This window comes from Oryx dammah, unplaced genomic scaffold (genome assembly GCF_014754425.2).
Source record: "Oryx dammah isolate SB20612 unplaced genomic scaffold, SCBI_Odam_1.1 HiC_scaffold_2, whole genome shotgun sequence".
Lineage (NCBI taxonomy): Eukaryota > Metazoa > Chordata > Mammalia > Artiodactyla > Bovidae > Oryx > Oryx dammah.
In genome coordinates this window covers 11,451,102-11,471,082 of record NW_024070186.1, presented here as the reverse complement: position 1 = coordinate 11,471,082, position 19,981 = coordinate 11,451,102, and the positions used below count along the sequence as shown (strand labels likewise).

At 60.1% G+C, this 19,981-nt stretch overlaps 1 protein-coding gene across 1 annotated transcript in view; it reads left to right on the top strand.

Annotated features, from left to right (window-relative positions):
* COL6A2 (collagen type VI alpha 2 chain) overlaps positions 1-17,340 on the top strand; it is a 34,373-nt gene extending 17,033 nt beyond the window's left edge. The window contains exons 2-27 of the mRNA XM_040264702.1: positions 94-690; positions 896-916; positions 1,658-1,723; positions 2,975-3,028; positions 3,114-3,158; positions 3,431-3,457; positions 3,683-3,709; positions 3,808-3,852; positions 4,412-4,465; positions 4,832-4,894; positions 5,384-5,446; positions 5,733-5,822; positions 6,427-6,489; positions 7,068-7,130; positions 7,344-7,406; positions 7,774-7,836; positions 8,111-8,161; positions 8,411-8,446; positions 8,670-8,732; positions 8,818-8,880; positions 9,031-9,066; positions 9,255-9,300; positions 9,570-9,722; positions 9,888-10,340; positions 10,578-10,616; positions 16,227-17,340. Of these exons, the coding sequence (XP_040120636.1) occupies positions 151-690; positions 896-916; positions 1,658-1,723; positions 2,975-3,028; positions 3,114-3,158; positions 3,431-3,457; positions 3,683-3,709; positions 3,808-3,852; positions 4,412-4,465; positions 4,832-4,894; positions 5,384-5,446; positions 5,733-5,822; positions 6,427-6,489; positions 7,068-7,130; positions 7,344-7,406; positions 7,774-7,836; positions 8,111-8,161; positions 8,411-8,446; positions 8,670-8,732; positions 8,818-8,880; positions 9,031-9,066; positions 9,255-9,300; positions 9,570-9,722; positions 9,888-10,340; positions 10,578-10,616; positions 16,227-16,825 (2,886 nt within the window). The 5' untranslated portion in view covers positions 94-150 and the 3' untranslated portion in view covers positions 16,826-17,340. The remainder of the gene's footprint in view (positions 1-93; positions 691-895; positions 917-1,657; positions 1,724-2,974; positions 3,029-3,113; positions 3,159-3,430; positions 3,458-3,682; positions 3,710-3,807; positions 3,853-4,411; positions 4,466-4,831; positions 4,895-5,383; positions 5,447-5,732; positions 5,823-6,426; positions 6,490-7,067; positions 7,131-7,343; positions 7,407-7,773; positions 7,837-8,110; positions 8,162-8,410; positions 8,447-8,669; positions 8,733-8,817; positions 8,881-9,030; positions 9,067-9,254; positions 9,301-9,569; positions 9,723-9,887; positions 10,341-10,577; positions 10,617-16,226) is intronic.
* The last annotated feature ends 2,641 nt before the right edge of the window (positions 17,341-19,981 follow it).

Below are 19,981 nucleotides of genomic sequence, written 5' to 3'. Positions count from 1 at the left end.
GACCGAGGGCGGGGCTGGCTGCGGGGAGACCTAGCAGGCAGACCTCAGGCCCACCGGCTCAGGCCCCGAGGTGACGCCCGTGCATCCGCAGAGAAGGCCGACTGCCCGATCCACGTGTACTTCGTGCTGGACACGTCGGAGAGCATCACCATGCAGTCCCCCACTGACAGCCTCCTCTACCACATGCAGCAGTTCGTGCTGCAGTTCATCAGCCAGCTGCAGGATGAGCTCTACCTGGACCAGGTGGCCCTGAGCTGGCGCTACGGCGGCCTGCACTTCTCCGACCTGGTAGAGGTGTTCAGCCCGCCAGGCAGCGACCGGGCGTCCTTCACCAAGAGCCTGCAGAGCATCAGCTCCTTCCGTCGGGGCACCTTCACCGACTGCATGCTGGCCAACATGACCCAAGAGGTCCGGCGGCACGTGGGCAAGGGTGTGGTCAACTTCGCGGTGGTCATCACCGACGGTCACGTGACCGGCAGCCCGTGCGGGGGCATCAAGCTGCAGGCAGAGCGGGCCCGCGAGGAGGGCATCCGGCTGTTCGCGGTGCCGCCCAACCTGAAGCTGAACGAGCAGGGCCTGCGGGACATCGCCAACACACCGCATGAGCTCTACCGGAACAACTACGCCACCATGCGGCCAGACTCCACTGAGATCGACCAGGACACCATCAACCGCATCATCAAGGTCATGGTGAGTGACGGGCTGGGGCAGGGCAGCTGGAGGCAGTACACCCTCCAGGTCTGTCTGCCCGCTGTGAAGTGACTGAAGGGTGTGGGCCGGGGATGGGAAGGGGTCTGATGTCTGCCCTGATGTCCTGGGTCCCCGCCCAGATGAGGAGCTGGTGCCACCTCCAGTTCCCCACTCACCAGGGTTTCTCTCTGTGTCTTTTCCGCAGAAACATGAGGCCTATGGAGAGGTGAGAGTGTCTCCATCCCAGGCCCGCGGCTGCCAGGGCCTCTGACTCAGAAGAGATGACCACTTCTCCTTCCCACACCCCACTCCCAGGAGCTAAGACAGTGAGAGGGATGAGGGAGCATGACCCCTCTGCTCCCTGTGGAGCCTGAGACTGGAGCCTGATTGAGGGGCTCTTGCCCAAAACCATGCTGTTTAAGCCCAGGAGATCAGCATCAGGGTCACCTGCAATCCCTGTGGATGAGGCTTGAGGTTGAAGGTTGCCCCTGGGCTGACAGGCTCTATCCACCTAAATCAGGCCAGGAGAAGGCAGGTGGCCAGCTGTGTGCCCAGTGTGGGAACCTCGTCCCTGTGCTTCCCCAGCACCATCTCACAGCCCTGGCTCCTACAAGCCTGCCCTTTCCCAGGACAACTGCCCAAAACACAGAGATTTAACATGCAAGAACAGTGGAGACTGGCCAGCAGCAACTTAATCCTTCCTATTGCCAGTCATTGCTTAACCCAGCCTTGGTTTCCCAAACTTGACTAGAGCACTCATGTGGACCCCTGAACCTGCCCCTGGTGGGCACAGAGGCCTCCTGGACACCTCTCAAGTCTGTTCCATCACACAGCCCCATTCTAGGGGATGGCCCAGCGTCCAGGGGGCCCAGGCTATGCCCCACCCTCCCTTCCTCCCTCCCTCCCTCCCTCCCTCCTGGTACTTGTGACCCTGGCTTCACGCACTGCCCCTTGCTTCCGATTTCAGTGCTACAAGGTCAGCTGTCTGGAGATCCCTGGGCCCCCTGGCCCCAAGGGCTACCGCGGACAGAAGGTAAGATGCCCAGATCACTGGTGGGGTCGATGTCACAGGAAAGCCCCTGACCTCTCCCCAGCTCCATATCTTAGGGCCACTGCACCTTGGATGGACTCACCACTTCGCATCCTGGAGGATCTAAAATTCAGTTTTTATCAACTTCCTTTCCTATGGCATTTTCAGAAAAGTAGGAATACTTATAAATTAAGATTTGCCCATAAAATACTCCTCTAAAGTAAGCAAGCATGCCCACGTACATAAAGAAGCATGAGCTACATTACTGTTAGTAACATGAAAATTCATACAGGGCACCCATGCTTGTCATTTATTAAATAAGTGGTTTTAAAGAGGTCAGGTTGGCCCTGCATTTTCATAACAGCAGAGGTGTATAAAATGAAACTCTTCCAAAATTACTACCTGAGTATTAGAAACGCCAGTGGTTCATGTCAGAAAGCTGCTTCTTTCCAAATTCAGGGATGAGGCATCTAGGTGCTTGTCTGCCAGGCCCCTGGTCACATGTTCCCGCTGCCTCCCTGGTGACTCCAGTCCTAGATCCAGGGGTGAATTTACCACCAGAGGCAGCTTTGGCCACCCATGGCAGGGCTGTGACTCTGGTCCTTGGTGGGGAGGGAGTGTCTCTGGAAGCTGCTGTGGGGATCACTGTGGTTAGTGTGGGGGCAGAAGGAACCCCAAAACCAGGCACAGCTGTTCAGAAGCCTCTGCCCACCCACTAGTTCCTGTCTGTTGGTCTCCCTCTTCCTGGATCCCGAAGACCTACTCCTCCTTACTCCTTCCTCCTCTGACCACCTCTCACTTCTGCCCATCTCTGCCCTGAAACTGGAAGCATCTTAATAAGTAGATGCATTTACTTAATACAGTCCCACATTGTACAGTTAAACCTTGAATTCTGAGGAGCCTGCCTGTCTTGAGGTGTTACTTAGCTGCCCCCATGGGAGCTGGCATCGGGGCATGAGATACGGGCAGGAGCAACCAGGTGCAGAATTGGAGTCCTATAGATCTGTGTGGACACCTCCACCCCAGGGCCGCTCCAGCCCCACCACAGGGCAGCTTCTCAGAGAGCTGACAGTCAGAGCTCAAGGGAACAGGTCAGATAGGCCTGTTGTGACAGGATTCAGGACTCTAGGGGTCCCGAGGTGGCGCTCTAATCGTCACCTGGCCACCCAACCCCAGGACCACAGTCTTACCACCTCCTAGGAGCTCCCCCGGCCCAATGCCTCCCTTATTCCTTCCTCTGTCATCTGCTTTCAGGGCGCCAAGGGTAACATGGGTGAGCCTGGAGAGCCTGGACAGAAGGGGCGACAGGTAAGTGCCCTCCCCACCCTGGCCCGTCCAGAGGCCCCTGTCCCCAAGGCTGGGGTTGCATCCACCACCCTCTGTTCCTCCACAGGGAGATCCAGGCATCGAAGGCCCCATTGGATTCCCTGGACCCAAGGTAAGTTGCTGCTGACTCTGTCTGGGGGGGCGGAGACATGGGGACAAGCCAAGGGCTTCCTGCCTCCAGGAGGGGCCAGCCACAGGGTCAGGCTGTGCCCGGCATAGCTCATCATCCCCACCACTGCCCCACGGAAGTGTCGCGTCATCCCTGGTGGCACCTGTCCACCAGAGTCTGCCGACACACCCCCTTCTCCTCCCTGGACCTGGTGGGTGGGTCCCAGCACCCCGACCACCTGTGGTAATGCTTCTTTTCTTTCCTTCTGACCTCAGGGTGTTCCTGGTTTCAAAGGCGAGAAGGTGAGATTCCACTCTGGGCATCTGACCTCACCCAGCCCAACCCCCTCAGCTGCATCCTTCAGCGAGCCAAGGGTCCTTCCCGGGACACGAGACCCCGCGTCATGCCGGTCGTGACCTCTGGGGCCTCTCTGGCCTGGTGTTTGGTCTGAGGCAGACTCGGCCTGGAGGCAGTGGTGTCTGTGATGTGGGAGATCAGCACTAACTGGCCTCTTTCCTCCTGCACAGGGCGAGTTTGGAGCCGACGGGCGGAAGGTGAGCAGAGCGACGGGTGAGGGCAGGGTGCCCACCTTCCCACTGCTCAGAAGGAAGTACCAGGGAGCTAACGGGGTCCCTCCTCCCCTCTCCTCCAGGGTGCCTCCGGCCTGGCAGGCAAGAACGGGACAGATGGGCAGAAGGTGAGTACACTGTCCCTGGGCGGGGCAGCAGTGCCCATGGAATGAGCATGATCCTTTTCAGACTCTCAGGTCCTTCAGGGGGTGGGCTTCTGGGCCCATCTGCCCACTGCCCACACCTGTGGCTTGGGCAGCCCCTGGTTGTGCCTCCTCAGTGGACACAGGACAAACAGGGACCCGCATGAGGGGAGTGGACATTTGCTGCAGAAAAGCAGGTACTGGCCAGGCAGGAGCCTCCCAGCCTGGCCTGCAGACCTCATGTCTGGCCTGGCTGGGGGTCCACAGACCCCCACGGGTACACACACACAAGTGTCGCAGGAGACCATGCATGCTCGCACACATGCACACACGTGGAGGAGACACCGCAGACCCCCATGCTCCCGGCCACACCCCAGGGATGCCCTCCCACCTCCGCGGAAGTGCCACCCTGACAGCCATTCACACAGATGCCCCACAAGGGGTGCCCAGTGTGCCCAGACCTGGCGCCTCTGACCCCTGACATCAGGGCTCGTGTCCCCAAATCCGGCCCTGACGCGTCTTCTGCTCCCCTCTTCTCCTTCAGGGCAAGCTGGGGCGCATCGGACCTCCTGGCTGCAAGGGAGACCCCGGGGATCGGGTGAGTGCAGCCTGGTCAGTCCACCAGCTGTAGCAGGAAGCCAGGTGGCAGGGGCCATAGTGGGGCTCCTCCCCAACCACCTGTCCTGGACCCCTGCCAGGGTTCAGCCAGGGTTGCGGTCACAAAGTGAGAAGTGACCTCAGGGCTCCTGAGTCAGATGGAGGGGAGCCTCTCTACAGTCCCAAGGCACACCCCCCACGTTGGCAGCTTGTCTGATCTGCCCACCCAGGCCCAAGGGGTCCCAGCATCCAGTCCAGAGATGGGGTGCTGGTCACCCTCCCCCTGGTCAGCTGGCCCTGAGCTCACAGGGAAAATTCAAGCATGGCCTTGGGCAGGAGCCCAACACAACCCTCTCCCTTCTATCAGGGCCCTGATGGCTACGTGGGGGAAGCCGGCAGCCCTGGGGAGCGAGGAGACCAAGGCTCAAAGGTAGACAGCCTGGCCGCGGCGTGGGTGGGCCAGAGCAGATGGGGCCACCACCCTCCCAGGGCCTTCTCCCTGCCCACAGCACCCGGTCTAGATGCCCAACAAGAGGCACTATCCCTGCAAACCAGGCCGGGGGCCATGGGGTGCCCACACATGGGGGTCATGTGGTGCCTACAATGGGGGTCATGGGGTGCCCCCACATGGGGGTCATGGGGTGCCTACAATGGGGGTCGTGGGGTGCATACACATGGGGGTCATGGGGTGCCCACACATGGGGGTCATGGGGTGCCCACACATGGGGGTCATGTGGTGCCTACAATGGGGGTTGTGGGGTGCATACACATGGGGGTCATGGGGTGCCCACACGAGGGCAGGGCTTGCTCCATGGACACAGGAGAAGAATCGCAAGCCCCCAGCCCCACCGGGGTCCTGTCCTGCTCCTGGGTCTGAGGAACAAGAGGCTAATTTCTTGATTTCTCCAAACACTTCCAGGGGGACCCTGGCCGCCCAGGACGCAGAGGCCCCCCAGGGGAGAATGGGGCAAAAGGAAGCAAGGCAAGTGTTCCCGGGGGCGCTGCGCTGAGACCTGTGCTACCCCATGGGGGGAAGGAGCGGTGAGGGAGGGAGGGAGGTGGTCGTGCAGGCCGGCCTGGACCCTGAGCATCCCCCCCACCCCACCTCTCTGGCCCTGCTGCCAGGTGACTGGGGTATACTGCACCCGAGGCAAATGTGGTCCCTCTGGAGGCAGCAGGCGTGAGTCCACTTGGGGCTGGGCCCTGCCCCTGGCCGCTGACACATGTGGCCAGGCCATCACTGTGACTGAGCCATCTCCTCCCCACAGGGCTATCAAGGCAACAATGGAGCCCCAGGAAGTCCTGGCCTGAAAGGAGCCAAGGGCGGGCCTGGGCCCCGAGGACCCAAAGGCGAGCCTGTGAGTTCACACCCGCCCAGCCCCGGGGTGCCCGTCCCCCTGGCCCCTCCCTCCTGCTGAACCACCCCAGCACACTCCCTGCTCCGGGCACCTCTGAGCCCAACATCCTCTGGTGTCTCTAAATGTGCCCCTTGTCCCCGTGCCGCAGACACCAAGCAGGGCCACCAAAGAGTGGCCTGCAGGGCCCAACCACGCCCCTGCCAGACACTTGGTGCCTGTGAAGTGGCCCTGTGTCCCCATCTCACCCCCCAGCAGGACACACCTGAGGGCTAAACCTAGACCCAGAGACACACGGGGCCGATCTCCAGGCTAACCCTCAGAGAGGCCGCAGCCTGAGGCCTGGCCTAATCCAGCAGGGACCTGAGTGACCACGCAGATAGCTGGTCCAAGCTGGTGTCAGTCATGTCACCTGAACCCCCAGCCTGCGTCATTCCCAGACCCTCGGCTGGGACAAACTGGCCCAGCAGAGGACACAGTCTAGGCTGAAGCACTCTGAAGGGGGTCCCAGGCCCCACCGCCAAAGTCCTTATGGCGAGAACAGAGAGTAGGGTTCCAGTGTGGCCCCCACCATCAGGAACCCCTTCCACAAGCCTGTTTTCTGCAGGGGCGCAGGGGAGACCCTGGAACCAAGGGCAGCCCAGGCAGTGACGGCCCAAAGGGTGAGAAGGTGAGTGCCTGTGTTAAGGGAGCCTGGGGCATTGTCAGCCATGTCTGTGTCTGCACTGGGGTCTCACTGGGTTGAGGGGCCAATGGGGGCCCCATAACAAGGGATGACCAACACCCCCTCCACAGTCCACCTCAGAGAACAAAGGTGACCCCCAGGGCTTGACCGTCAAGGGGTGCGTCCTGCAGGGTCTGGGAGAGCGGAGGCACTCCCTGCTGAGGGGCCTGGCAGGGCCAGTTCCACGCACGCCATGCACAGTTGCGCAGGCTGCACACTGCTCCACTCCCGGCCTCCCCTCCCCTCCCCCGCACACGTGTTCCTATAGCTGGCGCAGGAGGTCTTGTGATGAAAGCCAAGGGCAGCCAGCTCCCTGTGAAATGTGAGTGAAGGGCTCCAAGGAGGGCTTCCTCCTCTGGACATGAGCGGTGGCTCCTGCCCAGGCTGCACGAGGCTGAGTGGACAGGCCTGCTGTTTTAGCGTCACCCTCCACAGTGTGCGGCCTCCTCCTCCGGGGAGTTAATGATCCCCTCTCCTACCTCTCTCGCATGCAAACCAAACTAACCTGGCCTTTCTTCTCACAGGGGGACCCTGGTCCTGAGGGGCCCCGGGGCCTGGCTGGAGAGGTTGGCAACAAAGGAGCCAAGGCAAGTGGTCATGGCTGGGTGGTCACAGAGGCCACGTGTCCTCCTGCTGGAGGGAGTGTACCAGGAGCGCCTGCCCTCTCCTGCCCTCCACCCTTCAGACCCAGCCTGAGGGCCCCTGTGGTCAGGGCTGAGGGCCTCTCAGAGGGCAGCACAGCCCCATCTTGCTCATGTCCACAGTGAATCTCTGAAGCGTCTCGTCCCTCTTCCTTCCAGGGAGATCGTGGTTTGCCTGGACCCAGAGGTCCCCAGGGGACTGTCGGAGAGCCTGGGAAACAGGTCAGTAGCCGAACGCCGAGGAGGGCCCCTGGCTCTGGGACCCAGGCTCCTCGCTGACCTTTGACCTCATCGTCCCCCTTCCCCACTCTGCAGTCCATTTGGGTCCTTCTGTCCTTGGGCAGGAAGGACACTGTCCCCACAAACCGGGGCAGTGGGACAGGGGGCATCTCACACCCTCATCCTGCCCTGGGGGGTCCAGCTTTACCAGATGGGAGGCGGTGTGGGGCCTGGGAGCTGGACGTGGCTCGTGGAGAGTAGAGACCTTCAGGATGCCCAGCCCCATGGGGCAGCAGTGTTGCCTGGGGGTCAGAGCAGGATGAGGTCAGTCTCCCTCTGTGCCGACTCCCTGCCTCCTTTCTGTTCTCAGGGATCTCGGGGAGACCCTGGTGATGCTGGTCCCCGTGGAGACTCAGGACAGCCTGGCCCCAAGGTATGCCCCCTCCTCACCCTCCAGGATGGGGCTGGGAGCCTGACCAAGTCTTCCAGGAATCTGCCTGCTTAGTCCGCTTGGTGTGGGAGGACATCAGGGGCTGAGCAGCAACCCCCCCCACCTCCCCCATTTTCTCACCCTTGGGGGTAGTACGTCCTCCCAAAGCGGGCCTTGCCCATGAGGCCCCTCCCCACCAGCCCCAGGCCAGGCTAGCTGGCTCAGTGTCCACATTTTCCCACTGGACCTGCCCTGACTGGCCTCCTGTGTCCCCCAGGGAGACCCTGGCAGGCCTGGATTCAGCTATCCCGGACCCCGAGGAGCACCTGTAAGTCCTGGCACCTGGTGTGGGACAGGTACTGGGGGAGGGCCATGACCAGGGAAGGTTCTTGCTAGTTCCTGCTAGGCCCAGGGTGAGGGGAGAAGGGCCCGGAGCGCCAGCAAGAGAAGAGGCAGGCCTCCTGGAACCTCAGACCTTCTCCCACAGCCTGCGTGGCTCACCGTGAGGGTTGGGATGGGGCTGCAGGGCCTGCCAGCCCTCAGCCCTTGCTGAGTGACCCCTGTGCTTGCCTCCCAGGGAGAGAAGGGCGAGCCGGGCCCCCCCGGCCCCGAGGTACGTACTGTGGTGCATGGGGCTGTCTGTGCGTCTGGTCTCCTCTGAGCTCTAGGGGTGGGAGCTGGCCATGCCCTGAATCTGTGCGGGGTTGCATCTCTGCCAGCACTGCTGAGTACGGGTTCCTCCTGAAAAAGCTGGCAGTCTGCTGAGGCTGGGGTAGGGGAGCAGTGCTGGTCCACAGAGCTATCTGCGCTATTAACAACGGTGTCCTGTGTCACAGGGGGGCAGAGGTGACTTTGGCTTCAAAGGAGAACCTGGGAGGAAAGGCCAGAAGGGAGAGCCTGTGAGTACCTCTGCGCCCAGGGCAGAGCCATGAGCGGGGACCACCCAGGGCATTGCCAGAGCCCACCTGCCCTTTTCCTTCTCAGGCAGATCCTGGTCCCCCTGGTGAGCCTGGCCCACGAGGGCAGAGAGGAGCCCCAGGACCTGAGGTAGGTCAGTCGCCATGCCTTTGGCCCTGAGGCCCAGCCCCTGGGTCAGCCTGACCAACAGGCACCCAAACCATGTGACATGCAGACCGCAGCCCTCGCAGCCTCGGCCATGAGGAGTGTCACCTCTCACTGTCACCCTTCCTCCTCCAGGGAGAGCCTGGCCCCCCGGGAGACCCCGGCCTCACGGTAGGTATCAGCTAGGGTTGGACTCGGGATCCTCCTTCATCTTAAAATCCTAAGAAAGGGCAGCAGGGACGGACAGGTCGGGGGTGAGCTCAGGGCAGGAGGTGGACAGGGTCTGCAGGCTCCCAGGAAGCACTTCTGGTCCCTCCCCATGGTTCACGCTCTGCCGGGCCCACCCGGCTGTGTTCCAGGAATGCGATGTCATGACCTACGTGCGGGAGACCTGCGGGTGCTGTGGTGAGTCTCGGCCCCCAGGCGGCTACACCAGAGCACTTGTGTCCCTGGGGGCTCCTGTCCAGGGGTCAAGGTCACCTGCCCTAGTCCTGCCCTCCGGCTTGTGTTCACTGTTTCCCATGGTGCACTTGGGTGCACGCCCCTGGCGTCTAAGGGTGTCTCCATGGGCCGGGGGTCAGCGCAGCGACCCTCCCGCCCCTCGGTTCGCCCAGCCCCGCCCTCCTGCCCGGTTCCCGCTGACCCCACCCCACCGCTCTCCTGGCTCCCGGCAGACTGTGAGAAGCGCTGTGGCGCCTTGGACGTGGTGTTCGTCATCGACAGCTCCGAGAGCATTGGCTACACCAACTTCACCCTGGAGAAGAACTTCGTCATCAACGTGGTCAACAGGCTGGGGGCCATCGCCAAGGACCCCAAGTCGGAGACAGGTCAGCTGCACCGCAGCGGGCTGGGGGTCCGGGAGCGCCAGGCCACAGTCTTGAGCAGAGGGGCCGGCGCACAGGGTGCCTGGGATCAAGATGGAAGCCCACGGGAGGGGTCTTGGAGGGGACCTAGCTCCGCCAAGGCTGACCTCACACCCACCCCCGCTGCAGGGACCCGCGTGGGCGTCGTGCAGTACAGCCACGAGGGCACCTTCGAAGCCATCCAGCTGGACGACGAGCGCATTGACTCGCTGTCCAGCTTCAAGGAGGCCGTCAAGAACCTTGAGTGGATCGCTGGCGGCACCTGGACGCCTTCGGCCCTCAAGTTCGCCTACAATAAGCTTATCAAGGAGAGCCGGCGCCAGAAGACCCGCGTGTTTGCGGTGGTCATCACAGACGGCCGCCACGACCCCCGGGACGACGACCTCAACCTGCGGGCGCTATGTAACCACGAAGTGACCGTGACGGCCATCGGCATCGGGGACATGTTCCACGAGAAGCACGAGAGTGAGAACCTGTACTCCATTGCCTGCGACAAGCCGCAGCAGGTGCGCAACATGACGCTCTTCTCCGACCTGGTGGCTGAGAAGTTCATCGATGACATGGAGGACGTGCTGTGCCCAGGTGAGTCAGGCGGGGGGTGGGGTGGGGGGTGGGGTGGAGGTGGGTGGTGGTGGGGGGCCGGGGTGAGCGGGGAGAGGGGAGGGATAGGGCGGGGCAGGGAGAGGTGGGGCTGCACGGGGAAGGAGGGGGCAGGGGGGCAGAGCGGAGGAGAGGAGGCAGGGAGAGAGGAGGGGCTCCTGGCCCTGAAGGACCTGAAGGAGAGTCACCAGGACCCCTGCTGCTTTTCCTCTCTCCTAGATCCCCAGATCGTGTGCCCAGATCTTCCCTGCCAAACAGGTAACGTGGGCACCGCTGACCCCCAGACAAGTCAGCAGCCAGGGCCATAGGGAGGGCTGTTCAGGGACCTCAAGAAATGCTGATGCGGCCACCCCCTGGAGAAGCCTCAGGTTCCAGACCTGTGGTGGCCTAGCCTCCAGGATCCCAGCACTTCTAAGGAGGGGGCTGGGGGTGCTCAGCCACCCTCCACCTCATGCATGTGGGGAAGGGGAGCTGCCCACTGGGCACTGTGCTGGGCTCTCCAGCTACTGGTCTCAAACCCACAGGTGCCCAGAGGGACAGAAACCCCAGGGCTGCCTGGGGCTGAAGCCCTGGATCCATGCATGAAATGGCTGGTCTTAAACCCTCCAGGAGGTGAACACATCCACAGCCCAGGGGCAGCTGGGCGAGGCGATGGGGCCTCTCCCCTGACAGCCCTATGCTGCTGCTGCCCGGCATTGCCAGTCTGATCTTCTGTCCGGAAGCAGACGTTTAGGGGGCCATGCCCCCTGCCCGACGTGTTTGCACTAGTGTGAGAGGCTGGGGACCCACAGAGGCTGCTCCAAGGGGTCCCTTAGGTGGGGGATGGGGCCAGGATGGCATCGTCCAGCCCCACTGGGCATCGAGCTACTGCCTGCAGGTCTATACTGCAGTGACTGGGCCACGGAGGTGCCCAGGGACACCAGAAGCTGAGCCCCCACGGCTCGCCCTGCCCTCGCCAGCCGGGTCGTAGAGCCAGCTGGATCCTTGCGCTGAGTTGTGGGTGCTGGGCCTGTTCTGGAAGTGGGGCCTCCAGGGCTGACTCTGGGAGGTAGAGGCTGCCACAGCGGGCAGGGGCCAGATTGGGCTGGGCTGCTGGCGGGTCCAGTGTTGATGGGAACATGGGGCCTGTGTCCACATCCATGTCTGCCATGAAGCTGGCGCTGGGGCAGGCTCCTTCCAGGCGTCAGATGGGCCCCTGGGTAGGTTCAAAGGCTCCAAGGCAGCCTGAGGGGAGGGAGTGTGTTGACTTGGGGACAAGGGTCCCTGCTCTTATACTGACAGAGAACTTCCAAGGAAGTGCTCCTGAGGTTGTGCCAGTGACCACGCCATGGCTGATGGCGAGCAGTGGGGGCATCCCAGAGACAGCCTGGGCCTGAGGGCCCAGAGTCAGCTGGAGACAGTGGTGTGTGGTGCCCAGAGCCACCCAACCCCCAGAGGCTGACCCAGTAGCGCCAATCCCCATCTCTTCTGGGGCTGAAGGGGCTGGTGTCCCCACAGAGACCCACACAACCCATGGTCTGTGCCTCTGCCACCCTCAGGACACCCAAGTCCTCCCAGGGTAGGAGCCCTGTGGTCAGGTGGCCTCTTGAGGGCAGAAACCTGAGCCCAGCCCTGGTGCCAGGGCCCAGCAGTCATCTTGCTGGGGAAGTTTCAAGTCTCTCACCACGGGCAGGGTCTCTGTAGCTGCTTCTCACAAGCTGAGGCTGGTCCCCCTGTTCCTAGTTACTAAGAGTCTGTCATGAACATGTGTGGGAGTTTGTTAGATGCTTTTTCTGCACCTATGATATGATTGGGTGGTGTTTTTTCTTTAGCTTGTCAACATCATGGGCTACAGTCTTTGCATTTTGAATGTTGACCCAGCCTTACAGACCTGACATAAATCCCACTTTGTCATGGTGTGTAATATATATAGATGTATGTATATATATATACATATATACACACACTGTTGGTCTTCCCTGGTGGCTCAGCGGGTAAAGAATCCACTTCCAATATGGGAGACACAGGTTCGACCCCTGGGTTGGGAAGATCCCCTGGAGGAGGGCATGGCAACCCACTCCAGTATTCTTGCCTGAAAAAAATCCCATAGACAGAGGAGCCTGGCAGGCTACAATCCAAAGAGAAGAGTTGGACATGACTGAACAACTGAACACACATAGATATAGACTGTTGGATTCAGTTGCTAGTATTTTGTTGAGGATCTTTGCATGTGTTCATGAAAGATGAACAGAGCTGTGTGACCTTTCTTGTGATGTCTTTGGTTTTGATATTAGAGGGATGCTGGTCTCCGTCTTGGTGATCTCACTTCTCCTGAGCCTCCAGGACCTGACAGTGAAAGGGAACAGACCCCTGAGAGACCCCTTCTCCCTTCTCCTAACTCTTCCTTTTACTAAACTCACAATCTCATTCTTTTTTTTTTTTTTTAATTTCCACCTTGTCCTCTTTTTTAAAAAATATTTATTTGGCTGCATTGGGTCTTAAGTGGTGGCATGCTAGGTCTTTGTTACAGCATTTGAACTCTTCATTGTGCATGTGTGATCTAGTTCCCTGACCAGGGATTGAATCTGGGCCCCTTGCATTGGGACTGTGGCATCTTAGCCACCACCAGGGAAGTCCCTCATTTCCTTTAAAATGATTTGAAATTTCCAAGTAAATTAGATACTGTGCCCAGAGAGGAAGAGAGCAGATGTAACTACAGAATGTGCTCCTTGACACGAGTGGACTCCATCCAGCATGCTGAGGGCTGAGCAGACAAGGTGCAGGGGGATGCTGCCCACTCTAGTGCAGCCCGGACCTTCTGGGTCAAGTGGCCCTGTCCACCCAGAGACTCAGCCACATCTGGGCTTGGATTGACCTGGGTGGCAACTCAGCTGGGGTGGAACCACGAAGCCACCATCAAAGAGAAACAACGCTGGACACCAGTCAAAGGCAGCAAAGGCAGGTTTTCCTCCACGACAGCTGCTGTAGGAGGGAGGAGAGCCAGGAGGCCTGAGCCTTGCTCCCCACACCAAGGCCAGGGCTCTAGAAGGCTGGGGCCCGAAGGAAGGGCACAGAGCAGGGGTGAGGCCATGGGCCAGGCTACCTGGACGAGCTAACTGGACATACCAAGGCCCCCCAAGGACAGGAGGCTTTGGGCCCTTTGGGCCCAGAGGGTAGGCCCTGACCTCCCCAGGGACAGGGTGGGTAGAGAGCGAGAGGCTCACAGAGCGATTATTCCTCAGTCCTTGGAGGAATAGGGGATCGAGCTCTGGCTCTGGGCCTAGAGATTTACATCTAAAGGGCGGGGTAGATTTGTCTAAAGAAATTGCTCCAGAGGGGTTCCAGGGGTCACCTGCCAGCACCCGGTGCAGGTGAAACAGGCAGGAAATTCTCCTGGTGGTGCTGAGGCCATCCCAGGGCAGGCCCTGAGTTGTCAGCAGCCACCAGGCCGGGTACATTTCAGAAGCCATCCGTGCTCAGAGTCTCGCGGTTCTCGAGCTCTTGCTCCATCTCCTCGGGGCTCCCTGAAGCCCCACTTACTTGGCCTTGGCCCTCAGGGCCAACAGAGGGGGAGCTGCAGCCTCCCTGGCTCCTCATCTAACCCCTGGCTGAGCCTTTGGCCCCTCCTCGTCTCCGAGGAGAGAAGCGGCCGGAGGCGTGCTCATACCCACCACATCCCTGAAAGGCCTCTCTGGAATCCCCCGCAGATGGACCGTGGCCTGGCGGCGAGCCCCCGGTCACCTTCCTCCGCACGGAAGAGGGCCCGGATGTCTCCTTCCCCAGGACCATCCCCCTGATCCAACAGTTGCTAAACGCCACGGAGCTCACGCAGGACCCAGCTGCCTACTCCAAGCTGGTGGCTGTGCTGGTCTACACCGCGGAGCGGGCCAAGTTCGCCACAGGAAACGAGCGGCAGGACTGGATGGACCTGTTCATTGACACCTTTAAACTGGTGCACAGGGACATCGTGGGGGACCCCGAGACCGCGCTGGCGCTGTGCTAAAGCCGCAGGGTGCAGCCCCATCTGGCTGCATGAGCTCCCAGGGGCTGCCTGCCTTACACTGCCAGGCTTGAGACAGCAAGAAGCTGTTCTCTCAGTCTGGAGGCCAGAAGTCCAAAGTCAAGGTGTCCTGGGCCACACCCACCCTGGGTCTCTAAGAGAGGGTCCTTCCTGCCTCTCCAGTTCCCCTCTCTGCCTCTGTGGTCATGAGACTTCTCCCCTTCCCCTCTGCCTCCTCCTACCAGGACTCTTGTGGTCGCACTTAGGGCTAGATAACCCAGGATAGTCCCCCCCCGACCCCGACCATTTCAGGGGAATTGTTCATTGAATTCCATCTGCAAAGTCCTTTTTTGCCACATAAGGTCACGGTCACAGAATCCAGGATTAGGACCTCTCGGGGGCCATTATCTGGCCAGAAAGAAAGAGAGACCAGCAGAGCATCACAGACGACCCAGCTCCTGGCTCCACCGCTGGCCTCTGCCCAGGGCCCCTGTGCAGTCCTCTTGTCCCCTGGCTGAGACATGGAGGAAACCCCCTGCCCACACCACCAGTCCCTACATCTCAGACTCTGCCTGCCAGGGACACAGAGGGAGCTTGCTGGGCACTTTCAGTCCAGCTTGAAGCTGCTCTTCATCTGCACCACCACCAAGATAAGCTGCATCATTAATAAGCTCCTTAAAAAACAGAAAAAAAAAAAAATCTACTGAAACCCTCGCTCCTCTGCGGGGAGCAGCACTCCAAGGACACACCCAAGCATGTCCTTCAGGTGCTGTGAGCTCATCTCAGACATTCTATAAAAGCTGAAAAGCAAGGTACCTGAGTGTGTGCTGTGGTCAGCGGTTTGCTGGGGTGAATTGGTTGCTCGCCGGACTTTGAGGGTGACCCATGTGGCACAGGAGGGTGGGGGTCACCTGGTGCCTACAGGACCCAAAGAGGACCTTGCCCCCCTCATGGTTGCTGCCAAGCGTCAGACGCCCCTGTGTGCCCAGCCCTGGGTCAGCACACCTGGGCTATGACCAGAGTCCTTTACTGCCCAGGTCAGGAGGGGTGATCAAGGGCTGAGGAGCTAGACCCAATTGGGGAGGACCAGCCTGGTCCATGCTGAGCCCCCACGGTGGTTAGAGTTGCGATCTCAGCAGTGGCTTAGGGGAGGGGCTTGGCTGCACATTCCTGGCCTATGGACAGGGACCGAGCCTGTGGTCCCTCCTGTGTGTGGAGCGGGTTTTCAGCCTATGTAGTGGCATGCCCCCTAGCTCTAGCCTCAGCCTGGCAGCAATCTTGCCTGCACACTGTCCAGCATGTCCAGGCTGGTGACTGCCCAGATGAGGGCAAGGGTGTCCTGGCCACACCTGTGCCCACTGGCCTATCAAAGCCTCATCTAGTTGAGGGGCCCCTCTCTCTAACATTCCCAAGGCTGGAGATATCTGGCCAGAGGTGGGTCATTGAGTCTGAGGATCTTCTTAAGCTCTTTTTACACAGTCACACCCTCATTCCCCATGGACTGTGATCCTTCGTGGGTGTATCCAATTCTTGGGTCAAAAAAGGGGGCTTTATGGACCCCTCCCATGAGGGCCTGGAGGCTGCTGGGCAGAGGTGGTGCTGGTAGAGTGAAAAGGGGCCCCTCAGTCTCAGGGTTGGGGACATTTCCTGGTGGCAGCACAACCAAAAGAGATGGTGTCGGTCTCAGGGAGACGGGTGGGAGTCTGCACCAACGCCCTGGGCCCTATCAGGTTGGGGAGTTCCCAACCAAGCGGCCTTGGGCCTCAGTGCTCCTGTGGGCGGGGTGAGCGTAAAGAGGTGAGTGCGGGGCGTGGCCCGGCGGGCGCTCCAGGGCCCGGGCCGCCGGGCCTCACGTGGGTCGCCCGCGCACCACCCCTTCTCGCTCCTAGAGCTGTACGTGGCCCAGTGCACACAGCGGCCGGTGGACATCGTCTTCTTGCTGGACGGCTCTGAGCGGCTGGGTGAGCAGAACTTCCACAAGGTACGGCGCTTCGTGGAGGAGGTGTCCCGACGGCTGACCCTGGCACGCAGGGACGACGACCCGCTCAACGCGCGCGTGGCGTTGCTGCAGTTCGGGGGCCCGCGTGAGCAGCAAGTGGCCTTTCCGCTGACCTCCAACCTGACCGTCATTCAGGAGGCGCTGGCGAGCGCGCGCTACCTCAACTCCTTCTCTCACGTGGGCGCAGGCATCGTGCAGGCCATCAACCAGGTGGTGCAAGGCGCTCGGGCTGGGGCACGCCGCCACGCGGAGCTGTCCTTCGTGTTCCTCACCGACGGAGTCACAGGCAACGACAGCCTGGACGAGGCGGTACACTCCATGCGCAAGCAGAACGTGGTGCCCACCGTGGTGGCCGTGGGTAGTGACGTGGACGCGGATGTGCTCTCCAAGATAAGCCTGGGCGACCCGGCCGCCGTCTTCCGCGAGAAAGACTATGACAGCCTGGCCCATCCCGGCTTCTTCGACAGGTTCATCCGCTGGATCTGCTAGCGTCCCCCTCCCCCAGCCCGCACCCCCACCAGGCCCCGGGCCCCAGCCCCATGACTCCTGCCCCACGGGCTCTGTCCTCTTGTCCATGGTGCTACTCTGACCCCACTGAGAGGTCCAGCCACTGAGGACTGAGTCTCCACGTATGGGTATAAAGTCAGGAGCGAAGGACCCCGGCCCACCCAGCTCCTACAGGGAATCCCATAGCTCTGGGCACCCCAGCCCTCCTCCCCTCTTCATCATTTGCCCTGGCCCTGCCCTCTATGCCCTCCCAGGACCCCAGAGGCTTCCTGGGGTGCACTTCTCCAGTGGACCTCCCTCAGCCCAGCCTCATTCACAGACTCATCCTTCCCCCCAACCCCTCCCCCACAAAGGCTCTCTGCCAGCCCCAACAGACCCCCTGCCACTTTCGGGTCTCTAGGGGTCACCTTCCCCATCAGACTGAGCTGTGATAGCAGGCCCCATACCTCCCTGTGTGCACACACCCCAGTCCAATAAAGGCTTTGACCCCTCTTGCTCCCCAGCTTCCAAGTGACTGTACCAATAGGGATTCACGTAACCCCCAGGACTGATCATATCACTGGGGCCCCTGGATTGTTCTGTGCACCGAGATGTTGCTGGGCCTGGCCCTGTGTCCTTCCGTGTTCTGGGCTGAAGTGTGTCTCTTCCTCGAACTCCCAACGTTCAAGTCCTTCCAGACACTGCACTCCCAAGGGACAGGATGGCCTCAGCCATGGAATTCACCTCTCTAGTTGACTCTGGGCTGAAAACAATGTACTTGGTTCATGAAATCTCACTCTGTCCCCGAACCAGGGCCAGAGTGCTTTAGGGACACTTGTTGGTGTTTGCACGACGATATTTGTGGATAGAGATAGATGGTGGAGAGATGATGAAGAGGTGATAGAGATAGAGGGTAGATAGATAAGTGATAGAAAAAGATGATAGGTAGGTAGATTGATTGATTGATGGGTATATTGATGATTTTGACAGAGTGATAGACGATAGATACAGATAGGAGGAATGAGACAGAGGCGAGTTTTTTCTGGCAGCCTCGGTGACTTTGTGTTCAGATACCCAGGTCTTTTAAGTTCACCCTCTGGGAAGTGCCCTCTTAAACCTGGGCTGTTTATCATCTGCAGGGCCTGGTCTAGCAAAGGGCTCCAACATGGGGTCTTAAACACAGTCTGGAGGCCAGCAGTTGACCAGGTGTCCAGGTGTCTGCAGGGCCACCATCCCCCCAAGGCTCTTGGGAGGGATCCTTCCAGGTCTTCCAACTCCTGTTGCCCCTTGACCTGCAGCATCCCTTAGACCTTCACGCAGGTTCTCCCGGCCCTTCTGTGTCCACGTTTCCCTTTCGCACACGGACACAGTCATGTTAGATTAGAGCCCATTCCACCCAGGATGACCTCATCTCAGCTAATCACACATGCCATGACTCTACTTCCAAATAAGGTCTAGGACTTGGACGTGGGAGTTTGGGGAAGGGAGACACAGTTCGGCTCAGGACATGGGGAGGGGGCATGAGACTGACTCACTCCGCCTCTCCTCATCTGCCTGTGTAGCCTGCAGCTAGAGGGCAGGATATCCCACCAAGTACCTTCCCTTCCTCCGCCCCTCTCTCCCCCTAGAGAACCCAACAAAATGCCAGCAGAGGACAGAGAAGAGCGCCCCAGGTCTCAGAGCGCAGTGCTGGTGCCTGTGAACTTCCAGGGGTCATGGCAGGGTGGAGGGGAGGGGATGGCAGGGGTCCCTCCCTCCAGGCCTCCAGAGTTCTGCCCACTGGGCGCTGCAAGGGTCCCCTCTGCAGAGGGAAGGACTCTCTCTCTCCCTCTTTCTCTCTCTCTCTCCCTCTCTCTCTCTCTCTCTCCCTCCCTCTCTCTCTGTGATGCTGGTGAGTGGGGGGCCAGGTTCCTTCCAGGGCACAGGCCACACTAGAGAGCTGCAGCATCCTTGCCACACTGGCATCCCCCAGGTTCTCCCCTGAGGGCCCCAACCTCCCCAGAGGCCAAGGGCACAGCTCCCTCTCAGGGCTGTTCTTTGAGGCCCCAAGTGCCCAGCTCTCAGCCCTTGGGGCACCCCCAGACTCACTCCCTGCCACATACATGTGCTGATATGATGGTTTCCTACAAGGCCCTTCACTCCATACACACGGGACACCCTCAGACCTCTAGCAAAGCCGAGTTTGCAGGCCTCCCCCCGCTCTGCCTGCTCACCCCCACCCAACCCTACTCAATGTGGATCCTCTCCCCTGAAAGCAGTGGACATGAGTGAAGGAGACCCAGCAAAGATGAACCCAAATGGGCTCACTTGGAGCAAAGGTCACAAAAGGAAGCCTGAAGAGTGGCCACAGGACCCACAGGACAGTGAGGGGTGCCAGCCATCCCTCCAACCTCCAAGCACGCATCGCCAACATGAACTGTCCATGAGCTGGGACTCCAGGTCCTCGCGAGAGCCCAGTGACTCCCAGGCAACAAAAGTGTGCACAAGGCCATGGGTCCACCTGCCTAGGAATGGCGTCCTTATTCCAGGACCAAAACACAGTGTTTGAGGAGGACCCTCAGCCTGAGTGGATGTCACACCTGTCAACTCCACTCCCCACAGGAAGGACAGAGTCAACCCACAGAGTCTAGGCCCTCGAAGTGTCCATGAGGGGCCTGACCAGCCACACTCCTGTCTCTAGAAGGCACATCCCCTCACTGGTGTCCCCACACAGACACCCCTAGTGAATAACCCCACACTAAGGCCCCCCCACCAGCACCCCTCAGTAACAGCCCTGCACAAACATCCCCTCACCAAGGACCCTCACCAATGTCACCATTCTAATGTCCCCACACCAACGTCCCACGTGAATGTCCCCTCACTAACATCCTCTCAGTAATATCCCCTCAGTAACAACCCCTCACTAACGCCCCCTCAGTAATGTCCCTTCAATAATGTCCCCTTAGTAACAACCCCTCAGTAACACCCGTCACTAATCTCCTCACTAGTTTCCCATACTAACAGTTCCTAGTGTTCCCTCAAACATCCCCTCAGTAACGTTCCCTCACCACCATTTCTCACTAATGTCATCTCATTAATACACTTCAAGAGACACCTGGAGTAACAGGCAAATTTGGCCTTGGAGTACAAAATGAAGCAGGGCAAAAGCTAAAAGAGTTT